This window comes from Lipophrys pholis, assembly GCF_963383615.2.
Source record: "Lipophrys pholis genome assembly, chromosome: 15".
Classification (NCBI taxonomy): Eukaryota; Metazoa; Chordata; class Actinopteri; order Blenniiformes; family Blenniidae; genus Lipophrys; species Lipophrys pholis.
Window position 1 is genome coordinate 27,530,855 of NC_137642.1, and position 23,686 is coordinate 27,554,540.

The window sequence follows — 23,686 nt, forward strand, 5'->3', positions numbered from 1 at the left end:
TGTGTGTGTGTGTGTGTGTGTGTGTGTGTGTGTGTGTGGTGTGGGTGTGTGTGTGTTTCACAGTGTACTACCTGAGGTGTCCTCTGGGTGGCAGCTGTGGTCTCGTCTTAAAGCAGGAGTCCTGCCATTCCTCAGAGCTGCTGCTCTCTTCTTCCACTACCTGAATTCTGCAGCGCCCCCTACTGACCTCCTGGGTAACAACACACATCACCGACACTGTAGTTCAAAACCTATTGTCACTGTTGATTCACGTGTGTGTGTGTGTGTGTGTGTGTGTGTGTGTGTGTGTGTGTGTGTGTGTGTGTGTGTGTGTGTGTGTGTGTGTGTGTGTGTGTGTGTGTGTTGTAGTTGCAGGTCCAGGTCATTGGGAGGCGCTGTGCAGCTACCTCAGTCTGCCCTCCAACCTGCTGCTGCTTTACCGCAATCAAAACACACTGCTGGAGCCACTCATTCAAAGGTCACACACACACACACACACACACACACACACACACACACACACACACACACACACACACACACACACACACACACACTCACACACACACAGACAACTAGACACCTGTAACATACATTTGCAGTTTGTAACTCACTAGTTGGTCTTCGTGTGTGTGTGTGTGTGTGTGTGTGTGTGTGTGTGTGTGTGTGTGTGTGTGTGTGTGTGTGTGTGTGTGTGTGTGTGTGTGTGTGTGTGTGTGTGTGTCCAGGTGGTGTTGTCATCCAGGTGTGAGGCAGAGCCTTCAAGGAGGCGGAGTCATTGTCAGATTTCCCAGAGAGTCGAACCGACTGATCAACCTGCCAGAAGATTACAGCATACTCATAAACCAGGCGTCCAGCTTCACGTCAGTGCTCTCTCACTCACACACACACACACACACACACACACACACACACACACACACACTGGCAGAGTACAGCGTTGTCAGACTGTGTGTCCGGTGTGTGCAGGTGTCCTCGCTCAGGGGGGGATAAGTCCCGAGCCCCCACGCTGTGTCTGGTGTGCGGCTCCATGTTGTGTTCCCAGAGTTACTGCTGTCAGACCGAGGTGGACGGAGAGGATGTGGGAGCCTGTACTGCTCACACCTTTACCTGTGGAGCCGGTCTGGGGCTCTTCCTCAGGTCTGACACACACACCGGGTCATATATACACACACACACACACACACACACACCTGGTCATACACACCTACTTACTGTGTGTGTGTGTGTGTGTGTGTGTGTGTGTGTGTGTGTGTGTGTGTGTGTGTGTGTGTGTGTGTGTGTGTGTGTGTGTGTGTGTGTGTGTGTGTGTGTGTGTGTGTGTGTGTGTGTGTGTGTGTGTGTGTGTGTGCAGGGTGAGAGAGAGTCAGGTGTTGTTTGTTGCAGGTAAAACAAAGGGCTGTTTTTATCCTCCACCGTACCTGGACGACTACGGAGAGACTGACCAGGGCCTCAAGTAAGGCTTTGTTTGTTTGTTTGTGTGTTTGTGTGTTTGTTTGTTTGTTTGTTTCAGACGCGGGAACCCCCTCCACCTCTTTATTTGTTTGTTTGTTGCAGACACAGGAACCCCCTCCAAGTCTTTGTTTGTTTGTTTGTTTGTTGCAGACATAGGAACCCCCTCCAAGTGTTTGTTTGTTTGTTTGTTGCAGCCGCTGGAACCCCCTCCAAGTGTTTATTTGTTTGTTTGTTTGTTGCAGACACAGGAACCCCCTCCAAGTGTTTATTTGTTTGTTTGTTTGTTGCAGACACAGGAACCCCCTCCAAGTGTTTGTTTGTTTGTTTGTTTGTATGTTGCAGACACGGGAACCTCCTACATCTCTTTATTTGTTTGTTTGTTGCAGGCGCGGGAACCCCCTCCACCTCTGCGCGGAGCGTTACAGGAAGATCGAGCGTCTGTGGCGGCAGCACGGCATCGCAGAGGTCATAGGTCACGCTCAGGAGGCCAATCAGACGCTGGTCGCCATCGACTGGCAGCACCTGTGACCCCGCCCCCTTTTGCTCTGTGATGGAGCCTGCTTGGCTCTCTGCCTGTTTTCCTTATGAACCAATCAGGGACTGTTTCTAGGGGTGTTGACCTTTGAGCCTTGTGTCCCAGTTGACCAGTCAGAGAGAGGCCACGGTGAAACAGGAAGTTTCTGTGAAGCCCCGCCCACCTCCAGCTGTCACCCAATCAGAGTGCAGCAGTGTCTGCGAGACACAGTTTCCATGGTTCCAGTTTCCATGGCAACAGAAGTGGTAGGCATCACATGCTTTCAGTCACTGAGTTACCCAGGAGTCTAGTAATCTGATTACTTGTGAACCAGAGGAGAAGATGCAATCAGCTGCTTCCTGTCACCTGATTGGTTGATAAGGGGATCCTTGTGTTGTGCTGGAGTCAGTTGAGGGATGTGGTTTCCATGACGACAGGCAGTCCCCTTTGCAGCATGTGACCTGAAAACTCATCTCTGATTGGCTGCGTGTGTCCCAGGAGGCGGAGCATCAACTTTTACTTTAGTTAAAACAGGTGGTGTCCTGCGCGACGTCACTTCCTGTTGGTGTGTTTGTTTTGTTCAGATTAACTTTATTTACCGATACGTGATGTTTTATTTTTCCAGAGGGTCAGCTGATCTTGTGAACAGCGGGTTGCCACGGTGACGCATCGTCATCTCTGATGACGTGTTAATATGTGAATTCCTGTATAAATATTGTATAAGAACAATAAAAAGTGTGAAAGCATCTTCCTCTCGTGTGTGTGTGTGTGTGTGTGTGTGTGTGTGTGTGTGTGTGTGTGTGTGTTATTGCTGCAACCATCAACCTTTGAAATATTCCGGAGGTTTTTTGGTCATAGATCATATTTTCCTTTGAGACACGCACCACTTTCTCAGCAACAGTTTTCTGTTGCAATCACCCTTTATACACACACACACACACACACACACACACACACACACACACACACACACACACACACACACACACACACACTTCTCCATTACATGGTGTCACTTTTCAATCTTGCCACAAATGTTCGGTCACAAGTTTTGCGTGACACAGTGGCACACTCTGGAACCTCGAACCCCTTTAACTCAGGACTGTAAACTTCAGCCACTAAAATTCTAACGATTCGAGATCAATAAAACGTAGTTTTTGTTTCCTGTCAAACATTGTCGGGATGTTTCATTGGAAGGTGCCGGTTGAGTCGGATTAGACACGATGTTTTCACCGGAGTCCTGTGGAAGTTAAAATCTGAGGAAACCTGCTGCCGACGTCACGTCTCAGTTCAGACGCGCTAGAAAGTCGACGGACTTTTTGAAGTTTACGTGATCGAAGCGTCACAGATGTGTGTGATTGAGAAGCGTTGCCATAGCAACTGCCTCCCCCTCCGCCTGGTCCCTCTGGGGGCCTTCCTCCTGCACTGTGATTGGCTGGACTGGCCCGCTGAGGCTCACCTATGCGGAGGTGAAGCGGGTGAACGTGACGGGAGGAAGCAGCTGATTAACATCAAACCTCTTAGCAGCGGGATTAACGGCTGAGCCGCCGTAACGAGATCACGGCCGGCTTTGGGATGACGTGTCGCCGCTCGCTCACAGTTGCTCCTCCACGCCGTCGTCGGGACGCTTCGCCTTCCTCCGGGTCTCCGTGTGGTTTGATGGCGGGAGCCTCTGACCCCCCAGCAGCATGGACCGTGCTGACCTGCAGCACGGCATTATGGGCGTGAGCGAGTTGCGTTCAGCTGCTTCTCTTCGGATCTAAGCGGTGAAGCGGTGCTGGGTCGGCGGCGGCGGCGGCGGCGCTCAGGAAGCAGATCTTCCTCTCTCTGGGACTTTCAGTGACGGCTCGTTCTCTTATCGGCGGCAAGCATGCCGTTCATGCCGGTGAAGTTCACCCTGCAGAAGCGGGTGAAGCTGGCGCAGGCCCTCTGGATGCTCTACTGGTTCTCCGTCATCGTGGGCATCCTCATCTTCAGCCTCGGCATCTTCTTCAAGATTGAGCTGAGGAAGAGGAGTGAGATGATGGACAATAACGAGAGCCACTTAGTGCCCAACCTGCTCATCGTGCTGGGCGTCGCGGCCTGTGCCGTCAACGCCTTCGGAGGGAAGGTGTGCCACGACTCGCTGGACCCGCTCAAGTTTGCCAAGTGGAAGCCCATGCTGAAGCCGTACCTGCTGCTGTGCTGCGGCCTGAACGTGCTGCTGCTGCTCGCCGCGCTGCTCTGCTTCCTCATGCAGTTCGCCATGTACCTGGCGCTGGCCGACGGCCTGAAGTACAGCATCCGGTTCTACAAGGACACGGACACGCCGGGCCGCTGCTTCATGAAGAGGACGCTCGACATGACGCAGATCGAGTTTCGCTGCTGCGGAAACAACAACTTCAGGGACTGGTTCGAGGTGCAGTGGATCAGCAACCGCTACCTGGACATGAGCAACGACGTGGTCAAAGAGTGAGTACTGGTCCTGAAGCTCCACGCCGTCAGTCATCAACTCCGGTCCAAGTGACTGATCTGACCTGAAACCAGCTGAACGTTCAGACTGACTGCTGAATATGTCTGTTTTGGGGGTCAAAATAATAATAAGCATGTAAACTACAGACTTTGTTCATCTTTAATCTTCTCTGAGAAGAAGAGAACTTGTGCTGGTTGGTTTCTCTGTGGGACTCGGAGAACAAACCTGGAAGAACTCTGAGCTGATTAGTTCAGTTCAGAGAATTTTCAGCTGAATCAGCAGTGAAACCTTTGCTGGTTGTTTGGTTGGCTGGTTGGTTGGTTAGTTGGTTAGTTGGTTAGTTGGCTGGTTGGTTGGTTGGTTGGTTGGTTAGTTGGTTAGTTGGCTGGTTAGTTGGCTGGTTGGCTGGTTAGTTTGTTGGTTGGTTGATTGTTTGGTTGGTTGGTTGGTTGGTTGGCTGGTTGGTTGGCTAATTGGTTGGCTGGTTTGCTGGTTGGTTGGTTGGTTGGTTGGTTGGCTGGTTGGTTGGTTGGCTGGTTTGTTGGTTGGTACATTGGTTAGTTGATTGATTGGTTGGCTGGTTGGCTGGTTGGCTGGTTGGTTGGTTGGCTGGTTGGTTGGTTGGTTGGTTGGTTGGTTGGTTGGTTGGCTGGTTTGTTGGTTGGTACATTGGTTAGTTGATTGATTGGTTGGCTGGTTGGTTGGTTGGTTGGTTGGTTGGCTGGTTGGTTGGTTGGTTGGCTGGTTGGTTGGCCGGTTTCCTGGTTGATTGGTTGATTGGTTGGTTGGTTGGTTGGTTGGCTGGTTTGTTGGTTGGTACATTGGTTAGTTGATTGATTGGTTGGCTGGTTGGTTGGTTGGTTGGTTGGTTGGTTGGCTGGTTGGTTGGCCGGTTTCCTGGTTGATTGGTTGGTTGGCTGTTTGGTTGGTTGGTTGGTTGGTTGGTTGGTTGATTGGTTCAGAGAAGGATCAGCTGGGACTTAAAGCAGTAAAAGTTCCCGTGCAGGAGCTCCCCTCTAAGTCTTTAATCTTGTTGGGATCTGATTTCCACTTAAACCTCCGCTGACGTGACAAGGTTAACCCCCCCCCCCCCTCCCCCCCACACACACGTTTACTCCCAGGTCATGAACCACATTCAGTCTGCCGTCGTAAGAGAACCTGACTCTGTGTGCGTCTGTTAGTGTAGTGGGAAGTTGAAGTTCTGTCTTGATGTGTTCCAGAGATATTTTCACATTTTTCTGAATCATTATTTCCCAATTTCCCATGATCCAATTACAACCGTCCTGTTCGCCATGACGGGGGCAACAACCTCGGGGTGACCGGTCTTTCCTTCCCAGGCGACACCCTAAGAGGGACACGGTGGCGTCACAAACTAAACAAAGTGTTGCCATGTTGGCTTGGTTTTGATTTCCCAATCAGAAAGCGACACGTTGCTTTGAACAGCTAACAATTATGAGGCTCGCTCCATCTGAACATGGTTCTCCTGGCAGAGGTTCTTGTGTTTCACACCTGTAAAGACTGAAACGTGTTCCTCTGATGAGCGTTCCTCAGGAACCCTGCGCCCGCCTTCATGACCGCCGATGTGTTTTTCCTTCCAGTCGTGTTCTCAGTAATGTGGAGGGAAAGTACCTGATGGACAGCGTGCCGTTCAGCTGCTGTAACCCGGGTTCCCCGCGACCCTGCATCCAGCACCACCTGACCAATAACTCCGCCCACTATGACTACGACCACCGCATCGAGGAGCTGAACATCTGGACCCGGGGCTGCCGCGAGGCCCTCTTCTCCTACTACAGCAGCATGATGAACTGCATCGGAGCCCTGGTCCTCCTCACCATCTTCCTGGAGGTAAGACCCGCCCACATCCCACTGCAGCCAATCAGCATCCAACTGAAGGAAGCGCTCCACACTTACCTTAGCCTAGCTTAGCTTAGCTTAGCTTAGCTTAGCTCAGGATCAGAATAACATTTGGAAGAAATAAAATACTAGAGTCTGCAAAAATCAATATCCTCAGAGGCACCAAATTTCATGGCCAAGGAGTGGTGCAGCGGTGCAGTGGTGTAATGGTGCAGTCGTTTACTGGTGCAGTAGTGCAGTAGTGTAGTGGTGCAGTGGTTTACTGGTGCAGTGGTGTAGTGGTTTCCTGGTGCAGTGGTGCAATGGTCTAGTGGTCCAGTGGTGTAGTGGTGCAGTGGTTTACTGGTGCAGTGGTGTAGTGGTTTACTGGTGCAGTGGTGTAGTGGTTTCCTGGTGCAATGGTCTAGTGGTCCAGTGGTGTAGTGGTGCAGTGGTTTACTGGTGCAGTAGTGCAGTGGTGAAATGGTCTAGTGGTGCAGTAGTGCAGTGGTGAAATGGTCTAGTGGTGCAGTGTTGTAATGGTGCAGTGGTTTACTGGTGTAATGGTGTATTGGTTCAGTGGTGTAGTGGTGTTGTAGTGCAGTGGTGTAGTAGTAGAGTGGTGCAGTGGTGTAGTGGTGCAGTGGTGTATTGGTGTAGTGGTACAGTGGTGTATTGGTGTAGTGGTGCAGTGGTGTAATGGTGTATTGGTGCAGAGGTGTAGTGGTGTATTGGTGTAGTGGTGTATTGGTGTATTGGTGCAGAGGTGTAGTGGTGTAGTGGTGTATTGGTGCAGTGGTGTATTGGTGTAGTGGTGTCGTGGTGTAGTGGTGCAGTGGTGTAATGGTGTATTGGTGCAGAGGTGTAGTGGTGTAGTGGTGTAGTGGTGTAGTGGTGTAATGGTGTCGTGGTGTAGTGGTGCAGTGGTGTATTGGTGCAGAGGTGTAGTGGTGCAGTGGTGTATTGGTGTAGTGGTGTAATGGTGTCGTGGTGTAGTGGTGCAGTGGTGTCATGGTGCAGTGGTGTAGTGGTGTAATGGTGTCGTGGTGTATTGGTGTAGTGGTGCCAGTTGGTTGCCAGTGACTGTGTGGACCGGGTTCTCTGAGAGCTCATGCGCCACAGCCTGTGTAACAATCTAAAAGAAAACAAAGGTCCAGGCGGTTCTGCCCTCTGCAGTGAAATATAAAGAACTTTAGGAAAGAAGGAGAACGGCGCCGCCGCAAGAGGAGAAACTTCTGGGATCAAAGTGTGTCGTTAAAGAACCGAGGGCCAGAAGTAAAGAATGAATACATGAAGTGTGAGCGTTCTGAGGGTGAACAAAGCCGACAATATGTCACCTGCTCACCTGCTCACCTGTCCAATTAAATTACATGGAATTAAGAACCAGAGTCAGAGGAGAAGTTCTGCTGCTGTGGTCAAGGTGAGAGGATCCAAGGAGGCAAACGGATGTGACAGAATGATTGTAGGGAGGGATTCAAACCCTGGTTCTGGTAGTGATTCAAACCCTGGTTCTGGTAGGGGGGCAAACCCTGGTTCTGGTAGGGAATCAAACCCTGATTTTGGTAGGGGGCCAAACTCTGGTTCTGGTAGGGATTCAAACCCGGGTTCTGGTAGGGGACCAAACCCTGGTTCTGGTAGGGATTCAAACTCTGGTTCCAGTAGGGCGTCAAACTCTCAAAATTCTGGTGGTTCCAGTAGGGGGTAACAGGTGGAACCCGCTGGGATCAGATCACCTCCATTGAGTTGGGTCAAGGCGGGTCAAAGGTCACAGGTGTGTTGGGTTCACATGAGCAGATTCTGGGTTCTCTCTAGGTGTGGACCTCAGAAGTCATGTGCTCCTGCAGGAAAGCCTCTGATTGGCCGAGGCTTTCACCTGACCAGGAGAGCTTCTCTTCCCAATGTGCTCTTTGAAAACGACGACGGCAGGTGAACCGACCTTGAACGAACCGGGTCAACTGCATAATTGATTAGCGCGGTGATTAGCATTAGCTCTGCTGTTTGTTCTCAGGGCCCAATGTTTGGTCATGTGACGCGTTGTCACAGGTGTGTGATTGGAGTATCTCAAGTTAGTGTGTGTGACTCCTGCCATGGCCAGGTAATCTGCTGAGCAGTGGTCAGGCTCACGGAGGATCAGAACTATTCTGAGGTTTAATCTGAGCGTCACGGCAGCAACAGGGTGCATTCTGGGAAGATGTGGGTCAAAACAACAAGTTTGACCTGTCGTGTGATGACAAGCTGCAGATTTAAAGCCAACATCCTGAACTCAATCGCTCAGGGACACCTGACCCTCGGCTTTACCTGAGGGCCCCGCCCCCACTCTCCTCTGATTGGCTGTCGGCTGCAGCACGGCTCGAAGCCCCGACTCCTCATCTTTGGCTCCGTCCACAAAGTTCCTCAACAAAGTTCATCTGCTGGACGAGTTCCAACACAAACTCACTCACGTGTCAACAACAACAACAACAACAACAACAACAACAAGAACTATTCTGTTTCTCTGGTTTCTCAACAAGTATAATCTGACAATGCTGAGTCAGAGACCAGAGGCCTGGACTAGGAACCAGGATCAACATATCCAGGATCTCTCTGTTTCCTGGTTGGCTGATCCTGATCAGCGATATGACCAGACGGAACTTTAATCACTCAGTTTCACTTCATTCCAGCAGAAACGTTTCAGGCAGAGCTTCCTCACTTCTCTTCTTTTACTTTATCTTCTCCATCCAGTTGTTTTGAGGCGGAGTTTCCTCCGTGTGAGTGTGTTTCGTGATGGAATATTAATTCATCACCGTGACGACAGGAGTCGTTCTTGGTTCTATAAATTCATGTTCCTGCAGTTCTGTCAGGTGTGATCATGAACAAAGTGTAGAGGTGTGTCGTAGCTGCTCTCTGTGGATGAAGAACGGAGGGTGAGATGTGACCACAATGTGTGTGTGTGTGTGTGTGTGTGTGTGTGTGTGTGTGTGTGTGTGTGTGTGTGTGTGTGTGTGTGTGTGTGCGCGCATGTGCAGTCAGCAGACATGGCGGGGCTGAAGTACCTGTGTACGGCGCTGGAGAACATGGCGGACCCGGAGAACCCGGAGTGTGAGAGCGAGGGTTACCTGCTGGACAAAGGTGTGAAGGAGACGCTGGCAGAAGCTCTGACCAAACTCAAGACGCTGGGCAAAGGCAACCAGGTGGAGGAGGGCGGGGACACGGGCGAGGCCGCCGCCTGAGAGCCCCGCCCCCCCGGGAAGGACTGAGGTCTCCCCCTCTCCTCACCCACAACCCCCCCCCCACTGCAGGGGGACACAGGAGACTTTCTCCAGATCTGTGCACACACACACACACACACACACACACACACACACCCACACACCACATTTCAATATTGTGAATGTGTAAATATGTTGAACAGAGTTTATTTTTAATTTGCTGCTGTGAATGAAACATCTGGATTCCTGTCGCCACATCACTGCTCCCTGTCACATGATGGTCGGACGCCATCAGACCTGAACCGGAGCCCCACTGGCACCAACCAGTCTGTCCACAGGGGGCGCCACCTCTGACCTCTGACCTCTGACACGACGGTTGGCTGATGAGCGTCCTGTGTGTGTGTGTGTGTGTGTGTGTGTGTGTGTGTGTGTGTGTGTGTGTGTGTGTGTGTGTGTGTGTAAGAGATAGTCTGAGAGGAAAAACTTATTAGCCTTCAAACACACACACACACACACACACACACACACACACACACACACACACACACACACACACACACACACACACACACAGGGAGAACATGCATTCCAGGCCTTGGCTCCGTTTGCACCAATAATATCTTCGGTCTTATCAAGGCTTTGTTTCCATGACAACGGTGCTCAGAATCACTGAAAACACAACTTTCTGAAAACGTTGGGGCGCCGTCTCTTTGTAGACGATGGAAATGGTGCGACTGCTCACCGTGAGCGCAGTCACTAGTAGTTCTGCACATGCTCAGTACAGCCAATCAGAACAATGTGATTTGATTTGAAGTTTTTATTTCGAACATGTAAAAAACAAAAACAAAAACAATAATTTCCTCCGTGGTGTCACGACTCCCAGTCCATATTCTCCTGGGACTCGGTACTTTTATTTTGACAGTCACCATAATAACAATTCCACTTGGTGGTCTGTCCACTACAATGTTCTCCCAGTGTTGATGTTCAGAGCGTTTTCTTCTCTGCTGCATGTGTGTGTGTGTGTGTGTGCTTCCAGTACTAAAACTAACAACAGCACCAACTGGTGGACCAACATGAGAACTCCATCCTTCTCAGTGTTTCTGCTGTTTCCATGGAAACAGACGTCCATTTCAACACAAGAGGTTTTTTGCGTTTCCACCTGGAACGCCGTGGTGTGAACGGGGGCCTGAGTCGAGTGCGAACCACGACACGCTGACAATCGTTGAAAGTGTTTTTTTGTGTTCGAGCAAACAATTTAAAAAAAACTGACTTTCTGTGGGCTAATGCTAGCCACGATGCTAATGAATATGCTAACACCTGCAGTCTGGGATCAAAACAGGAGCTTCGGACTTCTTCATTTTATTGTATTTTTTACATTGAGTGGGGTAGCGGGGCCGTGGCGCCGCCGGTGTAGCCGAGCCGTGGCTCCGAGCTGGGTGTGTCGTGAGTGCGTAGTGGAGGAGCTGAGGATTGTACCATGTTTGTGTTGTACGTTGTGGGTCGGAGCTTGTAGTTTGCTGTGTGATAAAACCTATAAAGAGATTTTGAAGGACGACCGCCTGTCTGACTCTTTCTTTCTGAAACTCAGACTTCCACCCAACTTCATTCAAAAGCCCCGACCCACCCAGCAGGGGGTCACGACCTCGGGTCCCGGGACATCGTGGAGAGACGCCACTGGTGTCCGAGGGGTTAAACTGGAGTCACACAGAGAAGCAGAGTGGAACTCTCTAGAAACGGTTGCTTCCCACACTGGAGGGACTGAACGATTCCTCCTGGAACGTCTGGCTGCAAGAGGAGAGGTTGGACACCAGCAACTGGAGTGTGTGTGTGTGTGTGTGTGTGTGTGTGTGTGTGTGTGTGTGTGTGTGTGTGTGTGTGTGTGTGTGTGTGTGTGTGTGTGTGTGTGTGTGTGTGTGTGTGTGTGTGTGTGTGTGTGTGTTTGAGTAATTTCAGGTTGGGTGAACTTGTCCTTTCCAGGATTTGTCTTCTTCAGCTGGCATCAGTTAATCTGCAGCTCTGAGCTCATTATCATGACTTATCAGCTCAGAGGACACACACACACACACACACACACACACACACACACACACACACACACACACACACACACACACACACACACACACTAAGAGAAGAACAGTTTCAAGAGAGTGTCCAGGGCCACACAGTTGTGCAGTGGGAAGCAGTGCTAACTGTGTGTGTGTGTGTGTGCGTGTGTGCGTGTGTGCGTGTGTGCGTGTGTGCGTGTGTGCGTGTGCGCGCGTTGTGGTGAACTTCTCCCCTGTCCAGCTGTGACCTTTGTCTCACTGGGTGTGAGCTGGGAGCGGAGGAGGAGATTTAAACACTGATCCCGTTAACGTGTCACGCTCCTGCTCCAGACGTCACGAGGAACTGAAACTGAAGCTTTAATAACTAATGACTAAGGTCCTGAGCCGAAGCGTCACCGTAGAGACCGTCAGCCTCCCTGAAGCAGCTCCCACTACAGGCAGGAGGCGGAGCTGCAGCTGTGAGCCTCCGTTCTCCGTGACACAGTGAAAACTCCTGCTGAAGCTCCTCCTCTCCTCCGCCTCGGAAAATCCCGTCCACACGTCACTATGAACGCGACTCAACACGAGGCCTCGGGACATGTAGTACATATGCCGGGCCCTCAGGGGCGCTGTGACTCAGCAAATACCCCAGACACGCAGACGAAGACACGGAGCACAGAGTAATTTAGACGTAGACCCCTGCTAATAGACTTCTATATAACTCCGAGTTATATAACTCTATGCTCCTGCTCCTCCTGCTGGTATCAGGAGCTTCTGCAGCGCCACCTGGAGCATGTAGTCCGCCATCGCTGTGGCATCATGACATCATGGACCACGGTGGGGGGTGATTACGCATTCCTTATTCCACAGATGATCGTCTTTGTCGTCCACACCTCACAGCCGAGTCACGGTTTTAGAATTCCCCCACTGTGTGACCAGAGCAAAAAAAAAGAAAAGGTTTTCAGGCTCCTGAAGCTCCGCCTCCTGTGGGCGATCGGCCAAAGGCAGTGCGTTTACATGAAATGGCGTTCTCGTGAGGACGGCCCCCTGAGAGGAGCGACTGCACCTCCTCAGAACACCAGGGGGCAGTGTAGTGGCACATTTCAATAAGCCAGTTCACTAAACAACCGGCGAGCAAGAAGCAGCGGATTAGAACAACAATATAAAATATAAAATACCATTTATACAGCGAGGAGATATTTAAAATATTAAATTGTAAATTGTGCTAGGTACCTTAACAGAGGGGTGACCGTCGCTACGGTTTTTTCCGTACCATCCACAACTTTTGTCGTCCCACCCTGTTTCGCTTTGGTAGATGAAACAGGAACCATCTGGTTCCTCTGATCAATAGATTTGTGTATCGTCTGCGTAACAATGGACGTTAATGAAGATAATATTCCCGCAGGATGTCGGGATGCGAAGCAACGATGGTTAAGTTTGTGATTCTTACGTGCCTGGTCTCCTTCAGTGTGAGCACTTCCTGTTTTATTTTGAAAATCACCTCTTGCTCTCAGGCCTCTCGTCCCGTTGCTGTCTGCCTTCCCTCAGTGTGTGATTGGCTGACTCCTCCCTCATGTGTTTCACCTGCTGCCGGGTAGACCCTCCTCTCTGGAACCCGTCTGATCAACCTGATTGATCCAGTTCAGTGCAGAACCTTTAATCCTGATTTAGTGTTTCAGTCTCTGCAGTTGGATGTTCTGATATGGTGAGAACCCATTGATCTGATCTAGTATTGATCACTAATCAGGTTGATCTAATCTGGTATTGATCACTAATCGGGGGGGTTGGATCTAACATGTTGTTGGTTCGATGAAGAACTCAGAGACTCTCCAGGATGGAGGCTGAAGAACTGGAATCAGGTTCTACCGACAATCTGAAGATGTTATTGATCGTGATAGTGGTTGTGGTTGTGGTTGTGGTTGTGACAGTGGTTGTGGTTGTGACAGTGGTTGTGATTATGGTTGTGATTATGATTGTGCCAGTGGTTGTGATTGTGGTTGTGGTTGTGATTATGATTGTGATTGTGGTTGTGATTGTGATTGTGACAGTGGTTGTGATTGTGACAGTGGTTGTGGTTGTGGTTGTGGTTGTGGTTGTGATTGTGGTTGTGGTTGTGATTGTGATTGTGATTGTGAGAGGTCTGCAGGTCTGCTTTTTCCAGATGAATGTTTTCTTCAGGTTCGGTTCCACGAGGACGTCCAGCTACTGGAACAGTCCAGAGGGGGAAGTTTCTGGTATGAAGCTCTGAGTCCACGATTCTCTCCAGGTGGGTGGAGAAGCTCCACCTGGTGGAGAACCTGGCATCTCAAGTCTTCTCTCTCTCTCTCTCTCTCTCTCTCCCTCCCTCTCTCTGTATCTCTCTCCCTCCCTCTCTCTCTCCCTCCTCCATCTCCCTCTCGCTTTTCATTTCTCTCTCTCTTTCTCTCTCTCCCTCCTCCTCCTCTTCCTCCTCCTCCTCCTCCCTGCAGGAGAATCGTCCTCCTGCCTGTCTCATCCTCCTATCGTCTCGCTGTCTCCGTTAGTTTCGGAGCCTCCGGATCACAGCGGGACTCGGGGGCGATCGGTGTCCGGCTCGGAGGGCTCGGAGAGCGGCCGCGGGACGGACGTGAGAGCCGCCGGGAGGATTGGATGGGTGGACGGCTGCAGCCCCGTGTCTCACCTTGGGAGGTGAGTGTGTGTGTGTGTGTGTGTGTGTGTGTGTGTGTGTGTGTGTGTGTGTGTGTGTGTGTGTGTGTGTGTGTGTGTGTGTGTGTGTGTGTGTGTGTGTGTGTGTGACGTCACAGCCGGTGACCGTCGGTATTCGAGATGCTTTCTGCTCGTACAGTTACGTTGCGGGCTGTAAACAGCCATGCGCGTGCGCATACACGTATCAGTGCGAGTGCACGAGGCCCGATGAGTGATCGGTTTGTGTGGACGCTCGACGTGTCACACGCACACGCACAAACACGAGGACCTGCAGTCTTGATGACGTCAGAGTCCTGCAGCCAGGAAGTGTCAGACCACGTGAACAATATGGGTAAACAAACAATCATACAAACACAAATTACGTCATTACGGCACACACACACACACACACACACACACACACACACACACACACACACACACACACCTCATCGATGACTGACAATGAACGAAAGCTCAATTCTCAATACTTCATTCTTAGTATGTGTTCTTCTGTGTGTTTGTTTATATTTGTATGCGTGTGTGTGTGTGTGTGTGTGTGTGTGTGTGTGTGTGTGTGTGTGTGTGTGTGTCTGATATTGTGACTTGTGTTTTGGTTTGTTTTTCAGTCTGCTATGGACGACCTCTGACCTCTCTGAGGGACACATCTGAGGAGGAATGGAGGAGAGAGGAGGAGAAGAGGCTGCTCTCTCCTGGAAGACTGAGAGAGGTGGAGCAGGAGGAGGAGCAGGAGGAGCAGCAGGAGGAGCAGCAGGACTAGCAGGAGCAGCAAGTGGCTGCAGAATGAATGGACAGATCAGCACACCGCGGTTGGAGGCGGAGCTTTACTCGACTCCTCAGTACCACGGCGTGGTCGTTACAGCTCCTCAGCAGGAGCACAGTGCGCCTCCTGCTCTGCTCCTCGACGCCAGTGCTCTGCTGCCCCACCAGACAGGACTGGACCCGCGCCTCCAGGGCTCCCCAGGCCTCCTCCTGTGCCCAGAGAGTGTCCTGAGGATGTGGGGGGAGGTGGGGGGAGGAGACTGCTGCGAGACCACCTTCATCGAGGGGCTCGGCTCCGATGCCTCCACCTACACCTCCTCCTCCTCCGTTCCCAGGGAGCTGCTGATGTTCGCTGATGGGAGGTTTCTGGAGTTTCCAGGAGACGAGGCCAAGATTCCTTCACTGTCGTATGAAGTGGAGGACGAGGAGGAGCTGCAGGAGCTGCAGGAGCTGGAGGTGAGGCGTTAGAGGAGGAGTGAGGAGGAGTGAGGGGGAATCAGGGGGTGAGGAGGAGGTGTGAGGAGATCCATGTTGGAGAGGAGACAGAGGAGTGTGATAACTGTGTGGTTACCATGGTAACAATGAGTGACTGTCAGTGTTCTTGTTGGTGTCACTGTGGAATCGAACACGTGTCCCCGGGACTCTGGTCAGTTTGTCCACTGGACCTGCTGCAGACGGAACCTTCCGTCTGGGGGTCAAAGGTCAAAACGTTTCCTTACCACTCTGTGTGTGTGTGTGTGTGTGTGTGTGTGTGTGTGTGTGTGTGCGTGTGTGTGTGTGTGTGTGCGTGCGTGTGTGTGTGTGTGTGCGTGTGTGTGTGTGTGTGTGTGTGTGTGTGTGTGTGTGTGTGTGTGTGTGTGTGTGTGTGTGTGTGTCAGAGTGAGTCCTCCAGTGACTCGGACAGTGACGACACCTTCCTGCTGATGCCTCCCAGAGATCATCTTGGTCTCAGTGTCTTCTCCATGCTCTGCTGCTTCTGGCCGCTCGGCATCGCCGCCTTCTACCTGTCGCACCAGGTGAGCCTCAAACACTGTCCACGGACAATGGTTCTCTAAGGTCTATGGTTTTTTTTAAAGTGTCCACGGACAATGGTTCTCTAAGGTCTATGGTTTTTTTTAAAGTGTCCACGGACAATGGTTCTCTAAGGTCTGTGGTTTTTTTTAAAGTGTCCACGGACAATGGTTCTCTAAGGCATAGTTTCAACCACGTCTCAGAGTCCTTGCAGTGGTTTTCCACGTCGTCTTGGTTTTTAAGGTCTGAAGTTTCTCACCTTTCAGTTTACCTGTTATCTGTGTGTGAGTGTGTGTGAGTGTGTGTGTGTGTGTGTGTGTGTGTGTGTGTGTGTGTGTGTGTGTGTGTGTGTGTGTGTGTGTGTGTGTGTGTGTGTGTGTGTGTGTGTGTGAGTGTGTGTGAATGTGTGTGAGTGAGTATAGGTGAGTACTTGTGTATGGGAATATGTGTTTTGTTTGTGTGTGCTGTGGTGAAATGTGTAGTGTGTGTGTGTGATTCTGTTGGTGTGACGTGTGCATGTGTTGTAGAATATGTTTCCATGGCAACTGCACATCGAACTTCTTCAAAGGAAAGAGGAGCTGGTTTCCAACGGCAACGCTTCCCACACTAAAAGCATCGCTTAGCAACAGAAAACTGCACACACACACCCACACACACACACACACACACACACACACACACACACACACACACACACACACACACACACACACACACACACACACACACACACACACACACACACACACACACACACACACTGTGCCTGTACTGTAACATACTGTACCTCACTGATTCAACCCAGGGTTCCACATGTTTCCAGATGTTTCCCGCTGTTGTCTGACTGTTCCCTGTCGCGTGGTTGTGTCGCCCCCCCTCAGACCAACAAGGCGGTGAAGAAAGGGGACTTCCACCGGGCCGGCTCCAGTTCGCGCCGCACCCTCTTCCTGGCCGTCCTGTCCATCACCATCGGGACGGGGATCTATGTGGGCGTGGCCGTGGCGCTCATCGCCTACCTGTCCAAGAACCACCACTGGTAGCCATGACGACCAGGAGCTCAGCTACTTATCAGCCCGGAGCCCGGTCCGAAGGCACAGTCCGCTGGCCGGAGGGCCACCTCTGAAGTGCATCCGGCCGGGCGTCGGCTTTCCACCAATCAGGAGGCAGGATCTGATGAAGCAGCGGCTGGAATCAGGAGGACGTTAGACACCTTCAGGACACGGACAGTTTCTGTCCTCCAAAACCTGATGGGAAGACATTCTGAATTCCTCCTGCAGGAGGCGCCACACACACACACACACACACACACACACACACACACACACACACACACACACACACACACACACACACACACACACACACACACACACACACACACACACGCACTCAGTTTAAGTCTATTATTTATTTGCATGTAAATGAAATCAGGAAGTGAAATTGCAGAATAAATAAAGAGATGTTTTGTGAATCTCACAACACTTCCTCTGTGAGTTTATTTCAGTGAGTAATCAGATTACTCTTGCCTGGTAAACTTGCAGTTTAACTGCAGAGGGCAGGACATGACACACGGCTCTCACTTCCTGCTGGTTCGAGCTCCGATTGGTGGAGAGACGGACTGTGGTCTCCTCACAGGAAGCAGGTGTGTGTGTGTGTGTGTGTGTGTGTGTGTGTGTGTGTGTGTGTGTGTGTGTGTGTGTGTGTGTGTGTGTGTGTGTGAGTGTGTGTGAGTGTTTTCACAAGATGGAAGTGAAGTGGCTGCAGCTCATCTGTCTGCTTGCTGCTGTTGGTGAGTGTCTGATCCTGCTGTGTGTGTGTGTGTGTGTGTGTGTGTGTGTGTGTGTGTGTGTGTGTGTGTGTGTGTGTGTGTGTGTGTGTGTGTGTGTGTGTGTGTGTGTGTGTGTGTGTAATGGTTTTCGATGAATTTATAGATAAAAAACATCTGTTGAGAGGACTCGGCCTGAGAGAATAACAGGATGTAACACGACGTGACCCAACATGTGATGTCCTCTAGGTTCTCCCCTCGGAACCAAGATTCACGTTTTTAATTCAACATTAAAGATTTGTTTGTTGAACCAAAATTTACCTTCGCAACAATCGATCTCAGTCAGTCTTCAGTCAGGATGTTTTCACAGACTGAGAACCCCCGCCCCTTCCTCCTCCTCCTCCTCTTCCTCCTCCTCCTCCTCCTGCAGGTCAGAGGTCACCCGCTGGCCTCCTCATGATGCCTGGATCTCCCTCCGATCTCAGCAGGAGTGACCAGCGCCTCCTGCAGGTGGTCCTAAGTGCTGCACGTTCCTTCAACAACCAGTCAAACGATATCTTCTTGTTCCGACCGTCTTCCGTCCACAGAGCCCAGCGGCAGGTAGGACCAGAGGCCTGTAAAATTACCCGGGATTAACATACCAGGATATCTCTGATACCTGGATTAACATACCAGGATATCTCTGTTACCTGGATTAACATACCAGGATATCTCTGTTACCTGGATTAACATACCAGGATATCTCTGTTTCCTGGATTAACTAACCCAGACATTCTGGATCCTGATCAGCATTAACAGGAAGCAGGTTATCAACTCACCAGTTCAACCAGAGTTTCCCTCCAGGATCAGAGCGTTCACCTGAAAGGGGCGGAGCTTCCAGCATGTGACCAATCACAGAGGGAGAAACCCTGTTGAGCAGCTGACTTTACCATAGAGGAGCAGTTAATCTCTGAGATTATGAAGAATTCCAACACATCCAGCAGCTCAGAGCAACACTGCTGCTGCAGCCAGAACCAGAACCTTCCTGACTTGTTAATCCTGACTTGGTGAGATTAGAGCGGATTAATTCATGGGACAATAGAACCGGAGTCACTTTCACTTTATTCCAGCAGAACGGTTCCAGGCAGAGCTTCCTCACTGCTCTTCTTCTACTTTACATTTTACCTCCACTGGTTCTGAGGCGGAGGTTCCTCCGTGTGAGTTTGTTTCCTGTTGGAATATTAATTCATCACCGTGACGACGGGAGAAGTTCTGCTTCCATTAATTCATGGTTCTGCAGTTCTGTCAGCGTCAGCAGTATTATTAAGCTCATTATTCCAGATCAACCCTCGTGGAGCCAAACAGACCTGGAACAAGTCAAGAACCAGAACAAGAACCTCCTTCAAAGCCTCAGAGACCAGGATTTATTGGGTTCTGTCATAAAGATTGTTCTAAATACTTTCACCAATCGCCATCATTTAAGAATGGGCGGGGTATTTTCCAAGAGATCTGATTGGTCAGGAGGCGGAGCTTTACACTCACTGTGATCTTATCCAGAACATATCCTGCTCCGGAGCAGGTTAGACAGTCAGAGTCTGTTACCATGGTGATTTATCCTGGGAAGAAGTGAACCAGCGTCGTACGTCGTAGTACGGAAAACCAGAGTTAATCCTGAAGTTACCTTGATCGGCCCCTGGACCGACCGAAGTCCTCTGGAGTACCAGGGTTGTGTTGACTGTGAGATCCTGTGTGTGTGTGTGTGTGTGTGTGTGTGTGTGTGTGTGTGTTTCAGATAGTGAAAGGACTTCGTTACATCGTAGATTTCAACATTTCCAGAACGATTTGTCGTAAAGGAGACGACAACAATCTGGTGAAGTGCAGCTTCCAGCCTGCAGGTCGTCTGCAGCAGGTGAGACACGTAAACAACAACAAGAACAGGAGAACAACAAAAACGGATAAACAACACTGAAAAAACAACACGTAAATATGTAAACAATCCATCTAAATAAGATGAACGAATATAATGATGATGTTTTTGTTGATGATGTGTGACAGACTCTTCGATGTCATGCGGAGGTTTGGACGATTCCATGGAAACAACAAAATGAAACTCTGGAGCTGCTCTGTGGAACCCCCACCCCCACCCCCACCCCCACCCCCACCACCACCCTTCCCTCTCTGGGCTAAGGTTCTGGAAGCAGATCGCTTGATTCTATTGATCCACTGAAGACAAACCAACAACTCAGAGGATAGCTCTACGGTAGAACCAACATTTCAGAGGATAGCTCTATGGTAGAACCAACAACTCAGAGGATAGCTCTACAGGAGAACCAACAACTCAGAGGATAGCTCTATGGTAGAACCAACAACTCAGAGGATAGCTCTACGGTAGAATCAACAACTCAGAGGATAGCTCTACAGGAGAACCAACTATTCAGAGGATAGCTCTATGGTAGAACCAATAAATCAGAGGATAGCTCTATGGTAGAACCAATAGTTCAGAGGATAGCTCTATGGTAGAACCACAAATTCAGAGGATAGCTCTATGGTAGAACCAACAACTCAGAGGATAGCTCTATGGTAGAACCAATAATTCAGAGGTCAGCTCTACGGTAGAACCAACAACTCAGAGGATAGCTCTATGGTAGAACCAATAATTCAGAGGTCAGCTCTACGGTAGAACCAACAACTCAGAGGATAGCTCTATGGTAGAACCAATAATTCAGAGGTCAGCTCTACGGTAGAACCAACAATTCAGAGGATAGCTCTAAGGTAGAACCAACAATTCAGAGGATAGCTCTATGGTAGAACCAACAACTCAGAGGATAGCTCTATGGTAGAACCAATAATTCAGAGGTCAGCTCTACGGTAGAACCAACAACTCAGAGGATAGCTCTATGGTAGAACCAATAATTCAGAGGTCAGCTCTACGGTAGAACCAACAATTCAGAGGATAGCTCTATGGTAGAACCAACAATTCAGAGGATAGCTCTATGGTAGAACCAACAATTCAGAAGATAGCTCTACGGTAGAACCAACAACTCAGAGGATAGCTCTATGGTAGAACCAACAACTCAGAGGATAGCTCTACAGTAAAACCAACAACTGCCAACATTAAAGAAGTCAGCAAAGTTCATTATGGCATTCCTCAAGGTTCTGTATTAGGACCTATAGTTTTCAAATTATACCTGCTTCCTGTAGGAAATACTATCAAGAAAACTTTCCATTAACTTCCATTGTTATGCAGATGATACACTAATGCATTGATCAGTGAAACCAGATGATAATGAGCAACTTGTCTTAAAGACATAAAAGCCTGGATGAGCTTTTATGAAGTCACAGAAGTCTTCAACTGATGAAGATACTGCAGTGAGAGTCTCTATAGGAAGTACTGACAGGGAGTACTGACAGGAAGTACTGACAGGAAGTACTGACAGGAACTAGCAGAACAGATCATATCACAATATGAACTTCTCTTTATTGAAAAGTCTCCTCCTCCGAGTCTGGTTCTGCGGGTTTCTTCTCCTCCGAGTCTGGTTCTGCGGGTTTCTTCTCCTCCGAGTCTGGTTCTGCGGGTTTCTTCTCCTCTGAGCCTGGTTCTGCGGGTTTCTTCTCCTCTGAGCCTGGTTCTGCAGGTTTCTTCTCCTCTGAGCCTGGTTCTGCAGGTGTCTTCCTGTGACAGGTAGTTCTTTCTCTCCACCCTCTCCTGTACCTGCTGCTGGTGACTTGTGGTGTCTTGTCCGCTCCCCTGCCTGTGTCGGACCTGAAGCTGTTTGAATAAAGTTGTGTTGAACAGACTGTGGTCGGAGTCGTGTTCCAGTGCGCCGAGTCATGGCAGCAGACAGGGTGACCTCTCAGATTAAACGCTGAGTCACGAGCGCCGACTCGGCTGAACGTTCGGCCCGTTCGAAGTTCAGATAAACAGCAGATGTTTGAACGAGAGTTCAGGACAGCGTGTCGTCTCGTCTTATCAGTCTGAACAGGACAGACGTATATAAAGCTCGTCTTCACAGAGCCTGGGACTGCTGACCTGGACGACACCATGAAGCTGTGCCTGCTGATCACCATGCTAATGCTGATAACACTCAGCTCAGGTACCGTAACACACACACACACTGAGAAGCATCTCAGAACCTCATTGAATCTACGACAGAAAGACAAGAACAATCAGAGATTTCTGTCGTCCACCAAGCGTCGGCGCAGGAAATGACACGTAGTCCAGATCCAGATCAACGGAACTTATTCCTTTATGTAGTTTGGTGATTCCAGGATTTTATTTCATAATTTCAAAGAACTCAAGGGAGGAGGTAATGTGGAGTTGATGGAGGGAGGGGGGAAGGTGGAGTTGATGGAGGGAGGAGGTAATGTGGAGTTGATGGAGGAACTGGTGGAGGGAGGAGGGAAGGTAGAGTTGATGGAGGGAGGAGGGAAGGTGGAGTTGATGGAGGGAGGCGGGAAGGTGGAATTTATGGAGGAGTTGATGGAGGGAGGAGGTAATGTGGAGTTGATGGAGGAACTGGTGGAGGGAGGAGGGAAGGTGGAGTTGATGGAGGGAGGGGGGAAGGTGGAGTTGATGGAGGGAGGTGGGAAGGTGGAATTTATGGAGGAACTGATGGAGGGAGGAGGTAATGTGGAGTTGATGGAGGGAGGAGGGAAGGTGGAATTTATGGAGGAGTTGATGGAGGGAGGAGGGAAGGTGGAGTTGATGGAGGCAGGAGGGAAGGTGGAGTTGATGGAGGGATGAGGGAAGGTGGAATTTATGGAGGAACTGATGGAGGGAGGAGGTAATGTGGAGTTGATGGAGGGAGGAGGGAAGGTGGAATTTATGGAGGAGTTGATGGAGGGAGGAGGGAAGGTGGAGGAGGGAAGGTGGAGTTGATGGAGGGAGGAGGGAAGGTGGAATTTATGGAGGAACTGATGGAGGGAGGAGGGAAGGTGGAGTTTATGGAGGGAGGAGGGAAGGTGGAGTTGATGGAGGGAGGAGGGAAGGTGGAGGAGGGAAGGTGGAGTTGATGGAGGGAGGAGGGAAGGTGGAGGAGGGAAGGTGGAGGAGGGAAGGTGGAGTTAATGGAGGGAGGAGGGAAGGTGGAGTTGATGGAGGGAGGAGGGAAGGTGGAGTTAATGGAGGGAGGAGGCTGTTTTAACACACACTGGACTATCAGCAGTCATTTCACACACCATAGCAGGACAACAACAAACTACACGTCCCAAAACCAACACGTGCTACGACTCCGTTTCCCACAATGCACTTGTCATTTAAAGTGACAGGCAGGTAGCGCTCTACGGCGAAATGACCATTTGTAACTATTATTTTGATCCGGATCTCCACCGACATGTACTGGATCCTTCCTCTGATCAAAATGCTCCTGTTGACCAGCTGTCATGAAGATCAGCTGATTCCTGTTTGTCAGTCTGTCTGTAAACAAGAAATCTCAAATAAACAAGGGTGATTCTATATCCTCCTTAATTGGTGAGGCAACGAAGTTGGAGGACGGACTGTTGGAAGCAAGGAGTCTTTGTTCTGGAGAAGTAATCAGTAACTGTACTCTGTGTTGACGTTGTGTGACTTTGTGTTGCAGCCGAGTTTCACATTGAGTGTTACGGCGAAGATCATCTGATGGTCAACAACTTACTGCTGCAGTGTACCAGCAAGGTCCAACAGGCCTGCTACACTAAAGGTCTCACACACACACACACACACACACACACACACACACACACACACACACACACACACACACACACACACACACATAAACCTTACCAACAGTCTCTGTAAGCATCAGTGTCATGAAGATGTGTGTGTGTGTGTGTGTGTGTGTGTGTGTGTGTGTGTGTGTGTGTGTGTGTGTGTGTGTGTGTGTGTGTGTTTGTGCAGCCAACAAGGAGAAAGGCTGCACCCGTCTGGAGATGTGCTCTCAGCCCGGATGGACCTGCTGCCACACTGATCGCTGTAACGCCTGAGCCAATCACAGGCCGGGGAAACTGGGACGTCACAAACCTGGGGAATAAATTTGACTGTTTTTCTCAGAAAGC

The 23,686-nt window shown here is 50.2% G+C and overlaps 5 protein-coding genes across 9 annotated transcripts in view; all 5 read left to right on the top strand.

Annotated features, from left to right (window-relative positions):
• Positions 1-2,699, top strand: part of ubr2 (ubiquitin protein ligase E3 component n-recognin 2) — a gene marked incomplete at its 5' end in the record, with an annotated part of 17,145 nt that extends 14,446 nt beyond the window's left edge. For all 4 annotated transcript variants that reach the window (XM_080481893.1, XM_080481894.1, XM_080481891.1 and 1 more), the window contains 6 exons: positions 64-194; positions 349-457; positions 708-842; positions 949-1,119; positions 1,334-1,435; positions 1,821-2,699. In XM_080481893.1, the coding sequence (XP_080338019.1) occupies positions 64-194; positions 349-457; positions 708-842; positions 949-1,119; positions 1,334-1,435; positions 1,821-1,962 (790 nt within the window). In that variant the 3' untranslated portion in view covers positions 1,963-2,699. The remainder of the gene's footprint in view (positions 1-63; positions 195-348; positions 458-707; positions 843-948; positions 1,120-1,333; positions 1,436-1,820) is intronic.
• An 848-nt stretch (positions 2,700-3,547) lies between these two features.
• prph2b (peripherin 2b (retinal degeneration, slow)) lies at positions 3,548-10,969 on the top strand. 2 transcript variants are annotated; one of them, XR_013936058.1, is made up of 4 exons: positions 3,559-4,399; positions 5,999-6,245; positions 9,239-9,539; positions 9,810-10,969. XR_013936058.1 is itself a non-coding variant. In XM_080481917.1 (3 exons), exons 1-3 carry the CDS (start codon positions 3,819-3,821, stop codon positions 9,440-9,442), a joined length of 1,032 nt encoding a protein of 343 aa, XP_080338043.1. In that variant the 5' UTR covers positions 3,548-3,818; the 3' UTR covers positions 9,443-9,695. The 2 variants fall into 2 exon arrangements, 1 of the variants encoding a protein (XP_080338043.1); XM_080481917.1 differs by lacking the exon at positions 9,810-10,969 and having other exon boundaries at positions 3,548-4,399; positions 9,239-9,695.
• A 2,943-nt stretch (positions 10,970-13,912) lies between these two features.
• syndig1 (synapse differentiation inducing 1) lies at positions 13,913-17,381 on the top strand. The gene is made up of 4 exons (XM_080481923.1): positions 13,913-14,115; positions 14,742-15,351; positions 15,774-15,911; positions 16,788-17,381. The coding sequence occupies exons 2-4, from the start codon at positions 14,791-14,793 to the stop codon at positions 16,944-16,946; spliced, it is 858 nt and encodes a 285-aa protein (XP_080338049.1). The 5' UTR covers positions 13,913-14,115; positions 14,742-14,790; the 3' UTR covers positions 16,947-17,381.
• A 236-nt stretch (positions 17,382-17,617) lies between these two features.
• Positions 17,618-21,448, top strand: cst7 (cystatin f). The gene is made up of 4 exons (XM_080481930.1): positions 17,618-17,695; positions 18,102-18,271; positions 19,443-19,559; positions 19,706-21,448. Exons 1-4 carry the CDS (start codon positions 17,650-17,652, stop codon positions 19,835-19,837), a joined length of 465 nt encoding a protein of 154 aa, XP_080338056.1. The 5' UTR covers positions 17,618-17,649; the 3' UTR covers positions 19,838-21,448.
• A 106-nt stretch (positions 21,449-21,554) lies between these two features.
• On the top strand, positions 21,555-23,684 carry LOC308120964 (uncharacterized protein). Its single transcript, XM_080481929.1, has 3 exons — positions 21,555-21,744; positions 23,230-23,328; positions 23,529-23,684. The coding sequence occupies exons 1-3, from the start codon at positions 21,693-21,695 to the stop codon at positions 23,612-23,614; spliced, it is 237 nt and encodes a 78-aa protein (XP_080338055.1). The 5' UTR covers positions 21,555-21,692; the 3' UTR covers positions 23,615-23,684.
• Positions 23,685-23,686: the final 2 nt, after the last annotated feature.